Source organism: Ischnura elegans, chromosome 10, assembly GCF_921293095.1.
Source record: "Ischnura elegans chromosome 10, ioIscEleg1.1, whole genome shotgun sequence".
Taxonomy (NCBI): domain Eukaryota; kingdom Metazoa; phylum Arthropoda; class Insecta; order Odonata; family Coenagrionidae; genus Ischnura; species Ischnura elegans.
Window position 1 is genome coordinate 19,877,665 of NC_060255.1, and position 22,541 is coordinate 19,900,205.

A 22,541-nucleotide genomic window follows, 5' to 3' on the forward strand; every position below is an offset into this window, starting at 1 on the left:
TTCAAATACGTACTTGATTGCTTCATTGGCAGGAGTGCGATGAAAATAATCAGTTTTTGATGATCGGATTGATTGATTGATTTTCAATTTGCAGTCAGAGCGATCACTTTTCCGGAGGTAGGCTGCCTACTCGTAGGGTGGAGGAGAAGATGGTCCTGCGTGGGTGAGCTGGTCGAGGATAGGGTCCCGGATTAGCGACCCTTTGAAGTGCTTCGGCGAAAGTGCTGACCGCATGGTAGGGGGGAAGAAAAAGTACGTCCACAGCAGTCTGCCGTGCGGACGTACTAGGTACGTCCACAGCAGTGAAAGGGTTAAACAAAGGAATGGAATTCTAAGATTTTTTTATATATACAGTAGACTCTCATTAATACAAACAATGTTATTATGAAGTTCTCATTATTACAAAGTAATTCGTTGGTCCCGACGAAAAGGCCTATCCAATCTATAGTAATAGAAACATTATTATGAAATTATGAACCTCAGTCCCGGCAGTTACAAAATGAACTTTATTACTAAGTTCCGCAAAAAAGCAACAGCATTTAGGTGGATATACACTACGCTACAATATCATCATTGATCTACGTTTAAGTTCTCTTTTTACACTGTGCCCAAGAGCACCAACTTTGGTTCTTTCTTCAGTAGGAGATACTTCAGTATGCACACAACATCATATAATAAGCTTCATTCCTGTGGGATTATGGTGACCCACTCATTAACGCTCACAAATTGGACGTAAAGTTAGTCCCCTTCCTATGCACACTGGATTTACGATTTTTCAGAGGTACGAACGTTAGAAAAATTCAAGTGCACCTGAAATTTCAAATTTGGCACCTTTGGAGTTTGCCAATGCGACACAACGTGGTGTAGAGCCACTCGCACCTTGGACATAATCTAAACAAAGTATCATTTAATCCAGTGTGAAGTCAGTAACTGTTTAGCCTTTCGCCCGTTCTTTCTTCGTGCAGACAGAAGAGGGGATGGGAGGGTGTGTCTGCCCCTTTCCCTCCATAATATCCAGTAAAATTGAAAAGAATTCAATCTTCAAGGCTGCTCTCCTATGAAAGTTTTCATTTCATCAGTACAAAAATCAATTTTTAGAAATAATTGATTAATATCGTAGATCCGCTGGTCTAGGGATGTAAGATCTCTGATGCATAATTGCTGAGAGGTGTTCCATACCACCAAGATGCCAGGGAAAGTAATGATCCCCAAATACCTCCCACAAAATAACAACCTTAATCTGCCTCTGCCTAAACCCTCGAATTTTCAAACTGGTTCTCTGTTTAGGCAAGTGGATACATTTGCCTATTTAACTTTTTAATAGGGATGGTTGGATCGGATCCAAATATCCGTGAATATTGCTTCTCACCGGATACTTCGGATCCAATTCTGAGTCTGAAATTTTAAATTAATGCTTCAGTGAATGCAGCATCCCATAAGAGGGAGTGGAAATAGTTCCAATCCTCTTTTCACATGTGCCATTGCCCTGCAATGCTTGTCCTAATCGTGAACCATTTTTTTTTAAAGTTTAAAAATTATAAGTTTTAATACTTTTTTTTTCAATTTTTTTCGAAGACGGGAGCTGGAACGCACCCAAAACTGTCGTCCGCAAAATATAAGTCAACGAAGAATGAACCCGAAAAACAATCACCATTAACCATATTGTTTAAAAGCTCTCGTAGGGATTATGTTACAGAATTTCAGCTGTGGAAAATTTTAAGGCAAAATAAGATAGTCACATAGTGTGACTTTTCCCAAGAGACTGATCAACTATGGAGGGAAGCTCAGCACCATAGGATAATAACCACGTCAAAAGTAATTACTTCGCAAATTTCAAAGAACCACCTTCGGCCCTTCATCAGCCTGTGCTTCTGATGGTTTATTTTTCCTTTTTGAGACCACCCAAACCACAAATCTTCGAAGGGAGATATCAAGTTATATGTAAATAATGGAAATGTGTTTCATCCCTACCCCATCTCACCCACTAACCTTTTTCGTCCCACCTGCTTCAATTCTCGATTTATGGATGACAAATGTCAGGTAGGCGACTTACTGTGCCCAAAGATGTCTCAATAGCTATCAGCAATTGGATGACATGCACAAGGTTCAAAAAGAATAAGACTAGACACGTTGCATTTCTGACAGTATTTAGAATTTTAAAGCTCTAGTCAATTGACGCAACGTTCTTTTAGTTACAACAAGACTATACCAATATTCAACATTGTTCAAACAGCACAATTTTCAAAGAAACAAGCGTGGCATCAGCCCCCTCAAACAAGAAGATACGGACTGGAGATGCCAGTTGCATGTATTACATGGCTCGCCCGGCTTCGGTTTGAAGGCAATGACACCAAAAAATAGCAAGATCCGACATTTTCGTCCTTGACTCTCTAATTCGTTGCCCCATTGTTTTTAAAGACAGAGGGAGCAAGCTCCTTCCCCTCCACCTCTTATTGCGTGCTTCTGCTACCCTTCATCTTGCTGAGCAGTTGTCTCGTTCTGTTCCCGCACCTTGTCGCACAAGACGTTTATGTAGTTCTAAACATTGTTAATTGTGTTGCAGGTTGCTCATTAGCATTTTAATTTAATAATATATGTAGTGATAAAAATGTCTTTCATTTTGTGGAAACATTTTTGTTGAGATAAGGAGAACCAATTATGCCATTTGCACGCACTGTGGCATGAAATTATCGCATGGAAGTTAAAAATCCACCTCACCATAACTGAAGCATTTGCGGGTGAAACACAAGTCAGTGTGCGGCGAGAAAGTGACAAAATTCCGGGGAAACTTATGTGAGGAATAGTTTTGCTGGTCTCATTCTGTTCTTCTCACTAATGTGTCTGTTTTCCTCTTTCATGTTCTCCAAATGGTTGAACTAATCCACCTGTTCAAGTTTGTGATCTTATATTTTGTATTAAACCTCAAGTTTCTTGCTCTACGACCTTCACAAAACAAGTCTTTGATTTCATTGGTTAATTTTTGAACCATATTGCTTGGATTGTATATCTACTTCATTCACAAATGGTTCCAGCCTTCATCCTAGTGGCTAATTAGAAAATGCAATCAATCTTCACTTAGAAAATACAATCACCTTGGATTCCATTTGTTACACATCTGTTGCCTCTTTTACTTCTTATCCGCCTGGTGACAGCCTAATGATGCATCTTGTGTTGCCTGAGTACATGGGAAGCTGAGGGAAAAATGTAGCTTATACATTGTAGTGTCCGTAGACGGCCAAATGCAATTTGACTGCTCCCGTGAGTGCCGATGCACAATGAAGGACACAGGAGTGTAAGAGACCTCCATTGTCCATTGACCTCCAAAGTCACCTCCTTGCGACCTCTTCACACTTGGGTGGACGCAGCAGCCGGTCTATCACGGGCCCCATGCATCAAGGCATGGATTTGCATAAGCAGAGCTGACGTTGTGGTTTCCGTCATGCGACTCAAGCTGGTGCAAAACAGGATGCGTTCCAAGTATAAAGAGACAAGCATTCTGCTCCACAATTGTCAGTCTTTGGCCCAATGTTGAAGCGTACCCTGAGGAGCTCTAGTGAACCAGAGAGAGAGAGACTCTAACTCAGACAGTAATAAATCCGTCATGTGTTTGGAAGTCTTGACTCTGATTTCTCCCGAGCTCCCCCGGTTGTAGACGGGACAGTCCGCGATCCCAACTTTCAGGGCCCTGGTCGCCGTAGGGATGCGGCAATATTTCATGACAAAATGTGAGGCATCTTGTGTTACTTTGGCTGGGAGGCTACACTGGATTCTTCTCTTTATTAGTTGCCTTGTATGCAGTTGTGTAATTTCCTGCTCTACTGGACTTGAAATACCTACCTTTTACTATTAAGACATCGGGCCAATTATTAGCTTCTCTTTTAATATTCATATTATGTGATAAATAGTTACTGCTATGATTTATTTGTGAAAGAAACTGAGCCAAATTATTTTTATCTTAATTAAGAGTACATATTTCTAAACTTAATATTAGATGGTGATATTTTGTGAAACCATGTTCATAATAGGTAGCATAATGACATAAAAATGTCTGTGTGGTCCGTAGAATTTTATTATTAACTGACCCAGGTTTCAACCAATCATGTTGTTTTCAAGTTAATCAGGGTATGCATTCAGAAACCATGTAAATGACTTAAGTAGTCAAAACCTAGGTTGGTTAATTATAAAATACTGTGGACTGTACCAGGGGCGCAGCTAGGAACTATGGGTAGGGGGGGTCTCAGGCACAACTAATGCTGGGGGGCTTGGGGTATTGCGGGATAAGCGGGAAGTGCGGAAGCCCTCCGCCGGAAAAAATTTAAGATAAATGGTTCAAAATGGTGATTTTTAAGGCCTTCTGAGGGATATTTTATTCATTGTCACACTATTCTGTTAGCAGTATTAATCCAATTAAGTAAAATAGATTTAACTTAAAAATTTCTATGAGCTCTGGGGGGGGGGGTTTTATCCCCCAAAACCCCCCCCTCGCTGCGCCACTGGACTGTACTAACTTTTTCTGTTATTTTGATAACAAAATTTCCAAACTGGAACTACCCATAACTTATACTTGGTTAGGGTGTAATCATCGGCTACCATTACGAATCAATCTTTTATTGGAAAAAGTATTAAATGTACAAATATGTATAGTCAACTTTTAATATTACATTTTTTTAATTTGCTGCTTCGTTAATGAGCAGTGGCTGAAATCTTCATCAAAGCGTTTAAGTGTATGCTTGTATGTATTGTACTCAGCTAAGAAATATGGAATGAAGAAAGTTTCTCAACCATTAATCACCAGGAGTTGAAATTTAGGACATAATTCCTCATTAATGAGGTTAATGAATGTGTTGAGATGGGTAGAGGAATTTAATTGTGACGAGTATAGTGAACAAATACGAAGGAGTAAATGATAAGTGTGGCTTAAGAACTTAAATGAAAGGTACCATTATCTAAATATGGACCATAATATCTTTGAGAGGTTTCCGAGCCAAGTCTGGGACAGTTGCTTCCTTCGCAGGGTAGCCAACTGGAAGTAATAAGGTTAATTTTTCTGAGGAAGGTCGTCCAAGAAGGTTGCGCAGTGCTGGGCCACAATTCAGTGGTGTACTTGTCAAAGACACCAATCCAGAATACTGAAATGAAAAAGTGAATTAATATTATAAATTTTCCTCTGTTAACAATTCATTCATGCTCAAGGGAAATGTTGTGTTATGTTGTCACACTATGGAGTATGAAATGTGAAGCTGCAAAGTACTAAATTTCAGAAGTGTATATAAAATATATAGTGTAATAAACACGTATTATTTTTCACTCCATTAACCCAGTAAACACAAGAAGCATGGATTAGCTTTATGGAAAGGCGATGGGGAAAATGATCAGAAAAGATGTTACATATTTCATAGATTTAAACAGCTGATGGTAATGAGGTCTAATTTCAAAGCCTTGCATGTGATTCTAAAGGTATTTTCCTGAAATTTTACATTGGTGAAGTTCCTTTATGACCTCTGGTAGATTAATATAGGTATTATGCCTCTGTAGGTCTCAATTTCAGTCTCAAGTAATCATCCGTCCTCTCCTCTTTGACTGCTACTTATCACCCAATGATTAAAGTTATGGTGTGGTACCTATTTGGAGGTAGTGACAGACTGCCAAGAAACCTCTGAAAAATCTCTACAACTCCCGGTATTTGAACCCTGGCTCCCAGGGTCTGAACCCAACACTTGAGCTATTGCACCAACTCAATCCCCTGTATGAAAAAGTCTCCCTAAACAACATCACAGAATATCTTCCTTATAAAAATTGTTGCCCCGGTAAAATATCTGATATTCAATATGTCATTGGACACATCATGATATACATACCACCCATTAGAATTAGCAATTTTTACCAGATGATACATCAAAAAATTTTACGTTGATATTAACTTTAATGCATTTTTTTGGGTGAGATGTCATGATTTTTATCAGAAAACCATATTTTTCCGATGTTCAAAAAGCGATTTCAGATTCTTGATAATTATTTTTTCTGATTGGTAATTGAAGTAAGCAACATAACTAATCATTAGGAGGGGTAAAGATTTTAGCTTACATGCACTGCTGTCAGTAGGATTCCTGATGCCATAGCTGTGCTCATTTCATTGTAATAATGAATTTTCTTTCCTCCATCTGGTTTTATCCCGTACATCTGCTTAAATACCAGGATTATATATGGTGCCTCCGTTAAGTATTCCTTTATCCAGTTAGTTCGCAGAGGTTTCAGATCTGTTGTCCACTGGACACCTTTGCAAGGAAAAATGAAAGATGGATCCTTGTATGCATTCAGAAAGTAACTTTTTATGTACATAATTCTTATTCAAATTGCACTGTCCTTTTATTTCTTTCACCAGATATGAAACAAATCCTTTGAAATAATGACTGAAATCGTGGTTTGCAACTTGAAAATTGCCTTTAGAGAGGAATGATTGAAAAAAGGAGATGAATATGAGAGTACTTTAAAATGTTTAAATGTAATTTTGAACTTTAAAATGTTTGAAATTTGTTTGAATCAGATTTTGTTCTTCAAATGGTCTTTTCAGGTTGATATGGTTCACATGGAAAATACTATGAGATTAATTTAATAATTTTGTAGGTACATTCATATTAAGGTGAATCAATTGGTGGACTGAAATAAAAAACTTTTGTTATTCAAAAACTGGGCGAATGGAACCTGTGTTGGTCTTAAAGAAGACCAATGGTTAGCCAGAATTGTTAGTTTCATGAAGCCATGGAAGGCAAGAAATAGGGTTTTTGGCAACCTTAGGAATTTTAGCACCTTGAATCCTGAGAACATAGAATGTATGTAATAAAATGGACAGAGAAACCTGACGATGTGGGTGTTGGTTTGAGGTTGTGAATTACAATTGTTACCCTCAAAGAAAAATTACAAGGATCTCATGATAGCCCATTTAGTGGAAATATTCATCTACACAGTTCCTGTGCTCTCTTTATAGATTTAATTATCATTTACAGTAACTTCCAGAACACTTAGATTTACCTCCATCGTCTAGTCTTTCCTCATGTGGGAAGTCACGCCAGAGTCAATTATCCAATCAGCATTGGCTTGCGGTAGATGCTGATAGAGCCATGAGAAGAACTGCCGCCTTTTTTGCATGATGTTCTGATTTCCTGTTATGCTTTAGTAAGTTTGTTAGGCCATTTGTTCAGTAAAAAATGGTTTATCATGATATCCTTGTGGATATCTTGTGAAGTGCAGCAATAGTTGTTCATGTCCTCAAACATATAGGGTTTGGGCCAATAGCAGTAGGCAACAATTCTTCCGGGGTTCCTTCCGCATTTATCCATTTTACTGGACAATATTTCGCCAACATCCCAGTTGGCTTCCTCGGGTCCACTGAAGTGCAAACATCTAGATCCCTCAAATGCAGAATACATGAACATCGCAAGGCAACCGAAAATAAAAGTTTTCGCCTTTTCGTGGTTGCAGAGCATGCATGGTCAAAACCTGGGTACGTCATACTATTAAAAGAATCCAAAATCATCGCCAAAGAAAATAAATATTTCCCTCGGCTGATAAGGGAGGCGATAGAAATAGCGAGTCATGAAAAGAACTTCAATAGGGAGGACGGCTATCCTTTAGCTTCACCATTCAAGCGGCTCTTCCAATAATGGAATTCAAATCAACGGGTGTCTGACTAGCCTTATATATAAAGGATTGCAGCTCTGCAGATCATTTGGACCCAAAGACGGGAGCTGGAATGCAACCAAAACTGTCGTCTGCCAAAAATGAGTCGATGCAGAATTAACCCGGAAACTAATCATCAATTAAATCACCGCGGAAGCCTCCGTTATAATTATTTTCCAGTAAAATGGATAAACGTGGAAGGAAACCCTGAAGAATCGCTGCCCACCGTCATAATCTCCGCGGAGGCCTACTTGGGAACTTTGGGCCAATATAAGTTTGAGAAGAGAGAAGCGTGCATAAATGCTGATGAATTTGCAGGAAATGCTGATTGAGTTTGTTCTGTTGACAAAACTTTTCATGCCCAACTCATTCTGAGCTGCGGCAGCTGGTGCAGGAGATCACCTATGTGCTGTTCTCCCCTCAATGAAAGCGTACGAATGTGAAATTTACTCTCTCATTGCTGAAAAATTGAGTGCCTACCCGACTCTTTCCTGCTACAGAAGTTATATGAATATTGCTGGCGTTGAATCCTTGAGCTGCAGACATCATCTTCTTCTTAATGGAGAGCATTGCCTGTGCCCTAACCTGTTCCTGCCAATGGACTTATGGAATGGAACTATGTGATTTTGTAGGAAGGTCATAACCCGCTTGAGCAGTGAGAATCACATTAAGCCTGCAAGGTAGCAGTGTCTAATGCACACCACACAGCTAGCATAGCATGCACATATGCAAAACTGAGTTTCCTGCTAGTATAATATGGATCCTTGCAAATTCTGGCTAGCTGTAAACTCACCGATATGCACTGCAGCGAGCTGTGTAATAGCCCTCTTCTGCCGAGGAATTCTATAATTACATGGTAAATGTACAAGATCAGAACGAAAAATTCAATCCAGCATTCAGAAAAATTCCTATTTGTCTTATTTTCAAAAATTTAATGTGTAGTAGGGGCTCATCATACTTTTGGCTTTCTGTATGCGTGGACTGATTCTGGGACAAAAATATGGAAAGTTTCCTTGGATATTTCACCATCATCACTTATACCACTACTTCTTTGCATAAGGCCACCAGGGTTTTGATGAGTTATCATAATCTTCAGGCTTAAATTATGATGTATTTATCTTATTATTACCTTGTTACCTAACAAAGGAAGAGATGAATTTTAAAACATACGCCAGAATAGGGGAAAAGGATGGATAAAGATATTCGTTTATCAGAGTGCTATCCTGACTTTCAATAATATTGTAATTTCCCACTGCTCTCTAGAATCCAATTCACTGCGGTCGTTGCATAATTTTAAAATCGCTCCTATGGTAGTTGCATATTAAGTGTTTAGCAAAATTACTTTTACAATCTTTGTTATTTGTGTAAGCACTTAAATGTTCTTTCTTCCTGACTTTGAAGCTTCTTTCTATCTGCTCCACGTAGACACCATTGAAATCACTGCATTTCAATGAATACACTCCACATCTGTCTAATTGGTCTACCTGATCCTTTCATTTAACAAGCAGTCTTCTCAGAATGGCATTAGGTTTAAAAGCCATGTGGAATTTGTCTTTAGGTAAATAATAAGCCATTTTCATATAATGTGCATCGAGGTACGTCACTGTGCACCACTGCTGCTTTTTATTCTCGTCAACCAAAAACGTTTGATCGATTGCCAATCTTCTCTGTTTTTTAAATATCAACTTGTTTATTAAATTTTGGGAATAACCGCAGGATGAAGCAATGTGTTTCATGAAATAAGTAAAGTTTTTACTTTAATTGTACTTGCTGTTTTTTTTTAAATAATGCCTAGGTATGGGCTTCAAAGTAGTAAACACATTTTTTTACTTGCACATTCTTACCCATTCTCTTTTTGTAATTTATTTCCTCTTCATCTTCAATTATCTGTCTGATCTTCTGCTTCACCTCTGGATCAGATACAACCACAAAAGTCCACGGCTCTGTATGTGCCCCACTTGGCCCAGTGCCTATGAGTTATAAAGAAACATGAATAATAATATAGAAAAATTATAAATAATATTAAAGAATAGATAAAATTTATTATTCTCTGAAATTTTTGGATTTAGATTCTCAAAACTATATTGTTTCAATTATCTGAAAACATATTTCTCTTGCTGTGACAGTCTTTGCAGTGATGAATTCATTATTAATTTTTATAATTGAAATTCTTCAGTATTTGACTCAGTATTATTTAGGCATTGATTAAAAATGAAAATCACTGTCATTTCATATTTTCACCTGCAGTTTTGATGACATTCTCAATCACCTCAAATGGCACTGGTTCAGAACTGAAAAATCTTATGGTTCGCCTCCTGTTCATTAGCCTGAGAAACAAATAGAAGAACATCTTATTTATTTGTTTCTGAATAGCTATACATAGTTATTATATGTATATATTGTAATGATAAGTAACAGTAGCAGATCTTTGGGGGCCCTAGAGGCCCCTCTTGTTGTGTTGAAACTTACACTAGCTAAAAATCAAAATTTTTGGAGGGCTCCATAATTTTTGAAGGGATATTCCCCTCAAACCAAATAATCTACCCCTCTCTTAGGAGCAGACTGAAATCAACCATTGATCAATTATCGTGATCAAAATACTTGCAGAATAGAAACTGTCTCAGATTTCTATTGTAAGGTAATATATTTAGTGTTAGTTTCCACAATTAGGAGACTATCTTTGTAATTATTTTCATTCTAGAAAAAAGGGCGTACCCAGGACCAAAGTTTAGGGGGGGGGGGGCAAGCCATGGTTATTCAAGTTGTAGGTAAGATTTAAGCATGGAAAAGGTGAATGAAATCAATATTTTAAGGAAACTGTAACAGCTCTTATTAGTTTTTTAAATTATTCACTTGAAAAAATATTATTTTCCTTTAAAAAATTCGTGATTTTTGTTTCTAGGGGGGCAGCTGCCCTCTCCTGCCCCTCACTGGGTACACCCAAGTTTAGAATTATTTTAACCTAGGTAATAAAGGGATACATTTTTATATCAGCCTGTTGATGGTTGTCAGTGCTGCTCAGAGTAGGTCAGAGAAATAACTCATTTTTAGTGGAGGACCTGAACTAAAAACTTAACAAAAGTATGAGGCATGCCATCAAAACATACTTATGACTTTCAAAATCCAGTTTCACACTTATAAATTGAACAGTTAATATGGCAGAGGATGTAGGCCTCAGGGGCGTAGCTAGGAATTAAGACTCGGGGGGGGTTTAGGCACAACTCTTAACAGGCAGGAACTGGTTGGTTGCCTGCTTCTCCAACCAGTGGCTGAATTAGGGGGGATCACAGCGATCTTGACCCCCCAATTTTATAAATAAAATTTTTTTTAGATTAATCGTTTTTTTGCTATTTATTTCTCTCCATTATTAATTTAAACTTTCAAATTGTTCAATTTTATCTGTTTTTTAAATAAAAGTGAAATATTAAGCTCCAAAATGCATTACAAAATGGGTATTTAAAAAAATCTACTCGGAGAATGGCCCTATTTTACCAGATCATGAACCCCCCAAACTTTTATCTGAATCCGCCCCTACTTTCAACTGGGAACGAACAGACTATAGTGAATAGGCTCTAAAAAGGCAGGGACAGATTGGTTGTGCGCTTCAACAAACAAGGAACGATCGGACAACAGTGAACAGGCTCTCAACAGGCAGGGGCCCATTGGCAGTGTTTCACAGCTCAGGTAACGAACAGAAAACGGTGAACAGTCACTAAACACCCTATTGATATCTGTAACCATAATGCCTGTTCGCTATCAGTTGTTCGCCTGTTGAAAAGGATCTTCGGTATTCCAAAGATCCCTTTCGGTATTCCGAAGACACCTTTCGGTTTTCCGAAGATCACTTTCGCTTTTTCGAAGGTCACTTTCAGTAATCCGAAATAACCTTTCGATATTCCAATGATGGGTTTCGGTATTCCGAAGATTAATTTCGGTTTTCCGAAGATCGCTTTCGGTATTCCGAATATCCCTTTCGGTATTCTCAAGATTAATTTCGGTTTTCCGAAGATCGCGTTCGGTGTTCCGAATATCCCTTTCGGTATTTCGAATACACCTTTCGATTTCCCGAAGATGTGTTTCGATATTACGGAGATTCATTTCGGTAATCTGAAGATACCTTTCGATATTCCGAAGATGTTTTTCTGTATTCCGAAGACAACTTTCGGTTTTCCGAAGATCACTTTCGGTATTCTGAATGTCCCTTTAGGTATTCCGAATACACCTTTCGGTTTTTCGAAGATCACTTTCGGTTTTCCGATGGTCAATTTTGGGATTCCGAAAGTCCTTTCCGGTATTCCGACTATCCTTTTTTGCATTCCGAAGATCCGTTTCGGTAGTCCGAAGACATATATCGGTTTTCCTTAGATCACTTTCGGTATTCCAATGATCCGTTTCTGTATTCCGAAGATCATTTTCGATATTCTAAAGATCCATTTTGCTACCCCGAAGATCCGTTTCGGTATTCCGATGATCCGTTTCGGTATTCCGAAGATCCTTTTCGGTGTTCCGGAGATTATTTTCCAATTAATATTAACTGAGTTCCATATACGTGGAATCATTTAACTAATCTCTTTACTATTTCTATTGCTCCGATAGCTCCTGTTAAAGGTCAAGGTCTCTGATCTACTAAATGGTAAGGGTGATTTTGGTGTGTTGTATAAAATATTGGAATAAAGAGGATCACATTGTACCTACTCATCATCGCGCCGCGGAGATTCTTTAAAACCGATTAAAATGCGACCGAAGTAGCAACGGAAATCAGCCTTCTATAGGATGGCCTCTATGCAGTCCCCTTGATGCGTAACTTGTTTTCAATGAAATAAGCATTGCATGATTTCCGAGATTTACAAAATAAAAACCCCATTAAGTCGACTTAATTTCGAGACCAAAGAAAGAAATTGAAATAATGACAACAAGGCAGTCGTAGAATAATCTCCTCCGAGTATGCTGTGAGAGAAATAATTATAATTCTTGCAAAATTATTTATTATTCCTAAGTATACTTATGAATACTTTTGGGTGTATCCTTTAGGGTATTTTGGGTATATCCGTTAGGGTTAGGGTATACCCTAAACTCTTTATGCAAGAATAAGACTCATAACCAGAGATACTCAAATTTTTAATGGTACATAAATAGATCATTAAAATTTGTGGAACACACTTTATTAGTATCTCTGTGTTTAGATCTCCTATTACGCAGTTACACCAAATATCGCGATCCATTCTTAAGTTAATATAAGAATGTTACGTTAGAGTTAAATATAGAATATTATTAAATATCAAAATTTCCATGTAAACATGAAACGTTGGTGTAGACATTATTTTAATTAGAGGTGGAATGAGCCCCTAGAAAATTTTTTTACCTGTAAAATTCTAGTGATCTTTCGATCATTTCCTCGGGCGTGAACCTCTGGAAGGCGAACGGAATGTGCTGCAGATCCGCCGGCAGAGCGCTGGAAACGTCGGGGAATTCCGTCTCATCGTCCCAGTTGTCATTCTCATTCACTTCAGCCACTGTCAGATCAAGCACACACAAGAATATATCATTTGCCGCCCGTACCAGGGAAATTTGCTTTCAGTTAGTCTTTAAAAAATAACTAATTTGGGCGTATGGCTATATTATTTCCTTAAAAAGGTCAGTGATTAGAAAGATGGAAAAATATTTATTTCTCAGAAAAAATCTGCAAGAAAGAAAGTAATAATAATACAGTTTGCAGGCACATTGATAATGGCCAAAACACACAACTTTTCATTTTTTGAAATACCTACATATCGATGGCTAAGTTGTAACAACACGTAGCTCAAAATTTTGCCGGTTTGAGGCAGGCATCTTAACTAAAAAGTAATGACATTTAAAAAATTAAATTAAAGCAAAAAACAACTATTTGTTCACAAATTAATGCTCCTTTTTCAGTTTTATGAATTTTTGGTTTTTAGTTTCAGTTTACAATTAAAAATATAAATCGTTTCGTTTGCTCTCTTGATTGGTAGCTATTTTTGAGATACGGGTTGTTAGAACTTAGCCATCGATATATAATGTCTTCCAATTTCATAGCATAACAAATGTACGTAAAAAAGGCAAATGTAGTTATACACCGAGCGGGATTTGATACAGCACAAAAATCTCATGTATTTTAACTTGACAAATAACAAAATGGAACAGTAAGTGAGAAACCGTAAACAAAAACCTGAAGAAAGCTTAACTTATGTAATTCCCGAGAAAGTAAATAATCATGAAATTTTATTTTAATTTTTTAAACAGATAATGCAATTTTTAATTTCAGTCGTGATTTCAGTCCGCTGGTCCAGAGGAAGATGGGGCCGGATTGTGGCCTCATCAGGGCCAGGTAAAAGAAATAAATGCAATCGTTATCTTATTCCATATGTGACATGTTGCAAGAAGCGATTTACTATACACGGTGTTGCAATGCCCTGGGAAATAAAGTACATTTGGATCAAACCGAGTGATTAGATTAACAATTAAGGTTAAATAAAAAACTACCATTTTGAGTAATTGCAGTATCAGTTTTCACGGGACAGGAAATTGTAAATCTTCAAACTCCATGTTTTTTTTCAATCCGGAGTATAGTCAATTTTTTAATTAGTGCAACTTCTGGATGAAATACGGAGGAGGCAGAAGGTATAGATGGAGCGAGTGCTGTGCTGGGCGGTATGCTGAAAACAGTGCGTAAAGGCCTGGTTACACGGTACATTAACACGTACAAGTTAATGTACGTTTGCGTGAATGATTTTGGTGGACCGGAACGGAACATGTACGAATGCATGAGCTAAATTAGAACAGGTTCTATTTTCTGTGCATGCATTCGCACAAGTTGGGTGGTTACATGGTGCATTTTGGCGTTCATTTTCGCGTTCATACATTAAAACATTAACCCGTACGGGTTAATGTATCGTGTAACCATGCCTTTATAGGGTAGAATGTTAGGTAAACGAAGGAGAGGAAGGAAAAAATAGTATTTACAGATAGAATGAAAGTAAGTAAAAGAATTCTGAATTTAGGAATTCCATGAAAGTAGAGAAGATTTCCAGAATATTTCTTAAATACTCCATGGAAACCTACCTTAATCTGTAGAATACTTTAATAATATTGGCTACTTAGCCAATTTGCGGCTGTGTATTTGGGCTTAAGTTCATAAGGATTTACACGAGGCATGTTCAAGTGCTTAGCAATTTTTGCGCCGGTTTAACGAATGATGGAGGCTGATACTTCGTGGAAATCCATTGTAGGAGATGAAGTAAAATACTTAGCACTTCTCCACATAATATTTATTTGAAAAGGAGTATTTAAGGATCTTTATTTTACTTTATGTCCTATTTATAAATAGGAAAAAGACAATTTTATGGCAATCTACATTCTACTTTTTGAAAAAAATCTTTTATCCATTGCTCAATGATTGTATGCCTCTTTTACAAGATACTACTCCTGCCAGATGAGCTCATTTATGAAAGGCCCAAATAGCTGAATTTCTCTGCCCGCTCAAGTTTCTGCCCGCCTATCTTGAGTTCCACATTCCAAACTCGCTGTGGTCCTCACTACTAATGGAACGTAATATTTCTTTCACCTTTACTTTTCCGTAATCTCCTTTAACAACGTTATATTCCTCTCTAACCCAAAACTAAGGGCATCCATCCAGTCTCACCTTCTATACGATCAGGGACGCCGACTTACAAAAAATATTGGGGGGGCCCAAACCGGGATCTTTCCCCGGGAAATTATATAAGTAGTGAGTGTTAAGTTTTTTCAGCATTTTAGAAGAGTCATATTATCAACATTAGAACCCTGATAACTCGAATATCGATATCTGGACACTCCGGGGAAAATCAACAAGCCTGACACATTTTTTCCTCACACCTATAACGAATTTTTGAGGGGGCTCGGGCCCCCTCAGGCCCCACGGAGTCGGCGCCACTGTAATACGATGCTATGGCCCCCGTCTAATTACCTCCAATTATGGATCTTTTTTCGCTTCCATTCCCTTTTCTGCCAAGCTTTTCTCTCAGATTTTCTTGTTTTCTAGTTTCGTTGCCTTTAATTTTCATCTCATATTTTGCCCCCCCATTTTGCTTAAGCCTGAATCAGACGATCATTTTTTTTCGTCATTTTCGAGTGATCACTCCAGCGATCACTCGGAAATGATCGTCGCCGGCAATTGTTTTTCGCGATCACTCCAATGATGAGAATTCCCAACAAGGGCGTACCCAGGATCAAAAATAGGGAGAGGGGAGCAAGCCATGGTTGTTCAAGTTGTATAATTTAAGATTGGAAAAGGTCGAATGAAACCAACATTTGAAGAAAACTATAACAGCGTTTCATTTCTTTCTTAGTCTTTAATATTATTTTTAAAAATTATTTTAGCTACATGTCTTATATTTATATCATTTTTCGTGGGTTTATAGAAAATTTGCGGAAAACTTTCATTTCAATCCAGTCCTGATTTACCTCGAAGGGTTTTGGGATTTTTGCTCATGGGGGGGCAGCTGCCCCCTCTTGCCCCTCGCAGGGTACGCCCACGATTCCTATCACTTTTTTCATCACTCGCCTGTTGGCTTTTTCCGTCGCTGAAAACGTCACTGAAACACCATTTCAGCCAATCGGAGCGCATGCCTGTATGGAGCGATTGCAGCGCAAAGTTTGACAATCGTGGAAACGAGATAGGCAAACATAAACGCGCTATAATTTTTCGCGATGCGGGTCCTATGACAACGAGCTGTGATATCGGAAATGATGCGAAAAAATACGGCGGGAGGGACCGCGTGATTCAGAAAAATGATCACTCGAGCGATCGCTTTTTCGGTCCCGGAAAACGGTCGCTCTAGTCATCTCTATAGAGGCCGTAACAAAGGATCGTGTGATTCAGGCTTAATTTTGCTCCTAAAATTCCCTGAATTTGCTTTCTCATAGGCATCCCAAAAAATCTTAGTCTTCTATACTTTCTTCCACAGAAAAGGAGCCATAATAGGGTGATTTCCTATAATTTTTTTAATTGCCTAAATTGAAAGATTTTTACTCCTGGAGTACGCATTTCACGCTTTTAGATTTTTAAATGACGATATCTATTTTTCGCGATTAAATGAAAAGTGAAAATTTTCAAGCGCGCGAAAACGCAACGGCTAAGTACGAATGCTGGGAAAAACCCGTGTGACGTCATTCTGGTTCCCGCTGTCGCCGTGTGAGGTGACCTTGGTGCGAGGCTATGAGCGCTGCTGCGATGCAGGCTGCTAGCAGGTAGCGGAGTATCTTGCTAGCAGGTAGCGCTTGGCTCAAATAAGGATTATTAATATCCTATCAAACGAAGGAAACTTCTCGAACTTGGGCAATTTTAATAGGTGATTATTAAGAAATGTTTCCCTGAACTCTGTACCACATGCATGCATTGGTAATCTCAGACGATGTAAAAATCTTCACTAGTCGTATATTATCTCGGTCCCTGTGACGTCACGTGGAGTGGAACCGCATGGTCGCCAATCTGGCCTTTTCTCAAATAGGTTAAAATTGACTATTAACTTTCGTCTAAAGTAGGATATCTAAAACCAAATAATTTGTATGTTATGAATACAGTAATGGTGGGTAACGAATTTCAATCAATGCCTTTCGTTTTCTTTAATGAAAGCAACTACACTATTGCTCCCTTTTTTTACTTATTGAATTTAAGGTTCAAGCCACACATAAATATAATTATAGGGCGAACAAATTATTCAGTTCTTTTGCTACAATTTTAATCCGTGTAAAATTGAGTAAAGCCGGTCTTTAACCGTTGTTAAAACATGAGAACAAAATATATATCCACTGTGACAGTTAAAGATACATTTTTGATACATATCTCTCTATCCATGAATAATATCGCGTGTCGGTGGTCAGGTTGGGTGATTAGAAATTCATTCTTGGCCAAAGTTTAAAAATGTTTACTTCTTTATATTTACGTTTAATTTTTATTTATGCGTTTAAATTGATTTTTATAATTATTTATACTGATATCCAGCTACTCTGTTCCCATGAAAGCAATCGACTGTCGTTTGTTATGCATGTTCACTCATAGAGGTATGTTTTGGTGGTTACCAGAGACATCAAAGACTATGCCTATGCTAATGGACCTGAATGTGTGAAATTCACACACCCTTGACCTAATTCGGGGTGACCTCTACCCTCACATATCAAAACAAAACTTCGGGTTGAATTACTGAGTGAGTGAGATCAATTTTTCCCTTTTCCACGTAAATCGTGTAAGAACAAAAAATCATTGCAAAAGGGAGTTTACTAATGCCTTCGATCATGCTGCGAAAAACTAATAGATTCAATATTTGCCGCCGCAACCTTGTGGAATTTCGTCATGCCGATAGGAGTAATAACGACTAAGTAATTTTCCATTGTTAAACGGAGAAAGCATCAATCGTAGAACGATAATATCGAAATATTCAATTCAAGCTCGAATGCACGCAATGCGTAATGCATGCAATCTTGCTTCGAAATAAATAAATAACAGTAATGACTTAATTCAAAAAGTACCCTTTCCTGGCAGAGCAAAGGAAGATACCATAATTTAATTGAAACACGTTCTTAAGATTTGTCTTTGAATAGATACAGACCTTCATACGCTGGATTATTTGTAAACTGGACTTACAAATAAGTATTTTTTTATGATCTCAAGGGTGAAATTCACACGCCTATGGCCTAGTCCGGGGTGAGCTCCACTATTACCTATCCAAACAAATTGTGGTTTAGTCACTGAGTGAGTCCTTCCATAACTTCTGCTATGAGTGGAATATATTAAGTTCATGTAACATCCTTGAACATTCTACCCTCCTTATGGACTACATCGTGTAAGAACAAAAAAACAGTTACATTTCCTCTAGCACTACATGTATGAAAACCGATGAAAGTCGTCGTACATGGTTTCCCTTGGTATAGTAAACATGAAGCTTGATATGAAATCCTCAGACTCTTTCAATTTTTCTAATGCATGGGCTCTATACAAATACGATTTATCGAAAAATCCTTGCCTCCTTCTGTAATAAGTTATTGTATTTTCTCCAAGAAAAATATTCTTGCTACCTTTTTAATTCCTTGTTCCTTATATCCCTCATCGAATCTCAATTTTTTCCGATATCTCATGAATTCTCTCAAGCGAATAGGCCAAAGATCTCTGGTATCTCGTGAAAGCAGTCCGATCAAAGGGTCTTTGGGGACGATAAAGATTTTGAGTGGCTGGTTATCTGGTGACCGCCGAAGGCTAATAGTGGAACGAGCCTGAATCCGATACTTGCCGTAAAAATAACTCAATGATATTCGAATTCAATCGCATCACTGCAAACGGAGGGAAATAGCGGATCAGTAATCTTATAGTGTAGGCTTTCGCGGTATGGGTCAGGCGTCTTATCACTCCGACCGATGTGAATGAAATACATCTACATCTATCCACATCTGCATAATACTCCACAAGCCACCTCAATATGCGTGTGGTGGGGGTGTTTGGACACAAGCCATTGACAAGATATTATGATAGCATTCTACCGATTAAGGTAGGTTTCCATGGAGTGTTCAAGAAGTGATCTGGAAGCCTCCCTTTCCTTCCAGCACTGCCATCTTTAATTCACTGTAAGGCCTAATCCCTTTCAATCTATCTAAAAATCCTATTCTTTTCCTTCCCCTCCTTCGTTTCCCTAACATTCTACCCTCCAACACAATTTTCAAAATCCCCTCCCCGCTAAGTACTCGCTTCATCCATACATTCTGTCTCCTCCGCATCTCATCTAAAAGCTGCCTCTCCTCACCCACCATGTCGAGCACTTCGTCGTTCCTTTTCCTCTCCGTCCATTTCACCCTCTCCATTCTTCTCCATACCCACATCTCGAATGCCTCCAATCTTCTCTTGTCTTCTTTCCACAGTGTCCACGTTTCCGCACCGTAGAGAGCTACACTCCAAATCAAACTCTTCACTAACCTTTTCTTTAAACTCTTACATAACGATCCGCTCACAAGCTCCTTCCTGTTCATGAACGCCTCTTTTTCAAGTGCCATTCGCTTCCTGATGTCCTTGCTACTGTGCCATTGACAAGTAAAAAGGAAATGAATCCACTGATTTTGGCGTGACGTAGTGGAAAGATGGTAAATCAAAAACCCAGTACTGTTCCACAAACTCTTATTTGCTGTTGACTTGTTTCGACGGCTATAGCGTTATTCTCAAGACAAACACGAGCACTTAATGTCGAGCCTTACATGTCCGACAACAGGCGGGGGGAGGATAGTGGAGTAGCTCCAGGATTTCGTTCGCGGGGGGTCCAAAACCAGGGGGAAATAAAAAAACAGGGTACCAAGTAGAAGGTTTTTTACTAATTTTAACAATTTTCATTATCGAAAGAACTTCATTTGTCAAAGAAATCCTTTGTAAATTCATGATTTTTCAATATTTTGTTTTCTTTTGCGAAGGAAAGAAATTGTGTTTTCATATTTTTTGGGGAGGGGGGTGTCCGGATCCCTCGAACCTCCCCTTCGCTACGCCACTGGGGGACGGAAGACCAGCAGTGGCGTAGCGAGAGGGGTGCCCAGGGGTCCGGATCCCCCCGAAATATTGAAAACACAGTTATTTAGCTTCATAAAAGAAAAAAAATATTGAATAATCATGAATTTACATAATAATCCTTTGAAAAACGAAGTTTTTTCGATTACGAAAAGCGTTAAAATTAGTTTAAAACCCTCTAGTTAGCACCCTGGTTTTCAAAAATTTTTCCCTCTGGTTTTGGACCCCCTCCCCCTTGAACGAAATTCTTGGGTAAGCTACTGAAGACCAGATGAGGGAAGGGGGGGCAGGTTAGAGGGAGGGTCCAAGCATAAGAGTATGAAATCTGGGGAGGGAGATGTCGGATGGGAAGTCAGGTGGTGATGAAGTTAATGGTGGTAAGAGGGAATCGGAAAGGAAGAAGTCACATTTTAAAATAATTGACAAGAAATGAGAACACTGGAAGTCAGTCATGTCATTTGAAATTGTGGTATTAGGTGCAAGAGTACATTTAGTGTTTTCGAAAATTACTAAAACATCCAGTTTAAAACTTTTGTCGAATATATGTAAAAAAAAATTAGTGTAATTACTCCTCCTGTTTGTCTTCAAAATGACGGTATAGCCGTCGAAACTAGTCCATAGCAAATAAAATTTTTGTATGACAGTACTGGGTCTTTACTTCACCGTGAAAAAGGAAATACTCTAACGTCATTACGCCTATATTTTATTAAAGTCCTTTATTGTTCCGGGGAAAAACGAATTCCCATACCCATCCGTTAGGCAAAATATCTCTCTTAATTTATTAGTTATTATTATAGTTTCTGTCGGGCCTGAAATGTAGTAGAATTCTAATGTGATGTTCACTCCTAAAGATATCCATTCTGAATAATTTTGGATTCATATTATTTTTTATTGCTTAAATCGAAAGATTATTACTCCTGGATTACGTACTTCATGCCTTTGGATATTTAAATGACGATATCAATTTTTCGCGATTAAATGAAAAGTAAAAATTTTCAAGCGCGCGAAATCGCGACGGCTAAGCATGAATGCTGGGAAAAGCCCGTGTGAACGTCTGGGTGCTGCTGTGTGAGGCCACCTGGGCGCGAGACTATGAACGCCGCTACGATGCAGGCTGCTTGTTGCTGAGCATGGCGGTAGCGTAGAGTACCTTGCTACTAGGTAGCGCTTGGCTTAAATAAGTATTATTATAATCATCACTGGTCAACAATCCTAGGATTGGTTTGACGCAGCTCTCCACTCAGTTCTCCTATCAGCTAATCTTTTCACTCCTACGTATTTCCTCTCTTTCACATCTCTCTTTACTTGTTCCATATATTTTGTTCGAGGTCTTCCTTTTCCATTCTTGCCTTCCACCTGTCCTTCGACGATTGTCTTCATCAGGCCATCATGTCTCAAGATGTGGCCTATAAGGTTGTATTATTATAATACCCTTTCAAATGAAGCAAACTTTCCGACCTTAGCCAGTTTTAACAGGTGATTATTAAGACATGTTTCCCTGAGCTCTGTGCCTCATGAATGCATTGGTAATCTCAGACGATGTAAAACTCCTGTCTACTCTTATAGAAACTAGGTCCCTGTGACGTCACGTGGAGTGGCATCGCATGGGCGCCAATCTGACCTTTTTCAAAATTGGCCATTAACATTCGTCTAAAATGGGATTTGTAAAACCAAATAATTTGTATATTATGAATACTCTAATGGTGGGTAACGAATCGCAAACAATGCCTTTCGTTTTCTTTGACAAAGGAAACTACCCTATTGCTCAAGTAGTGTAAGCTTTGTGCGCAACTCCCGAGTCTCTAGCGTCTCTCAGACTAATTCGTTTAACACCTGTGCAAAGATACGTTTTCATGGACGCGTTTCAGGTGAAGAGACGCGAAAAAGAGATTTTCAGCCAATCAGAAGTCTGGAATCGTTCGCGTGAGTTGAGGCGAGACGCATCGCCCGAAGATGAAATCTTGTAAACTTTCGGCGTGTGAAACTCGCCAAAATGGCTGCTTGCGTGAGTCTTATCTCTGTCGATGACTTTATTGCATCTGAAAACGGGGAGAAATATAATTACGTTTACAATTTTAGAGACTACCGATGCCGAAACAGAAATCTCAAACGTAATTCACTAACTATTGATTTACTTTGTGGTATTCTATTATATTATTTAAAATCATAATTTGCGCCTGAAGATAATGATGATTCATTGAAGCCCGGGTCGCGCTCTGATAAAAAATAAGTGGTATAAGTAATTGAGTGATATCCAGGAAAACTTTTAATCTCAAACACCTCAAATCCTGGAGGGAGATCTGTTGAAATGGAAGAGAAGGAGAACTCT

At 38.5% G+C, this 22,541-nt stretch overlaps 1 protein-coding gene across 1 annotated transcript in view; it reads right to left on the reverse strand.

Annotated features, from left to right (window-relative positions):
• Positions 1–4,592: 4,592 nt before the first annotated feature.
• Positions 4,593–22,541, reverse strand: part of LOC124167007 (iodotyrosine deiodinase 1) — a 33,559-nt gene continuing 15,610 nt past the window's right edge. Inside the window, exons 2-6 of the mRNA XM_046544764.1 lie at positions 13,040–13,190; positions 9,919–10,004; positions 9,522–9,647; positions 6,085–6,275; positions 4,593–5,129 (exon numbers count right to left, since the gene is read on the reverse strand). Of these exons, the coding sequence (XP_046400720.1) occupies positions 4,947–5,129; positions 6,085–6,275; positions 9,522–9,647; positions 9,919–10,004; positions 13,040–13,190 (737 nt within the window). The 3' untranslated portion in view covers positions 4,593–4,946. The remainder of the gene's footprint in view (positions 5,130–6,084; positions 6,276–9,521; positions 9,648–9,918; positions 10,005–13,039; positions 13,191–22,541) is intronic.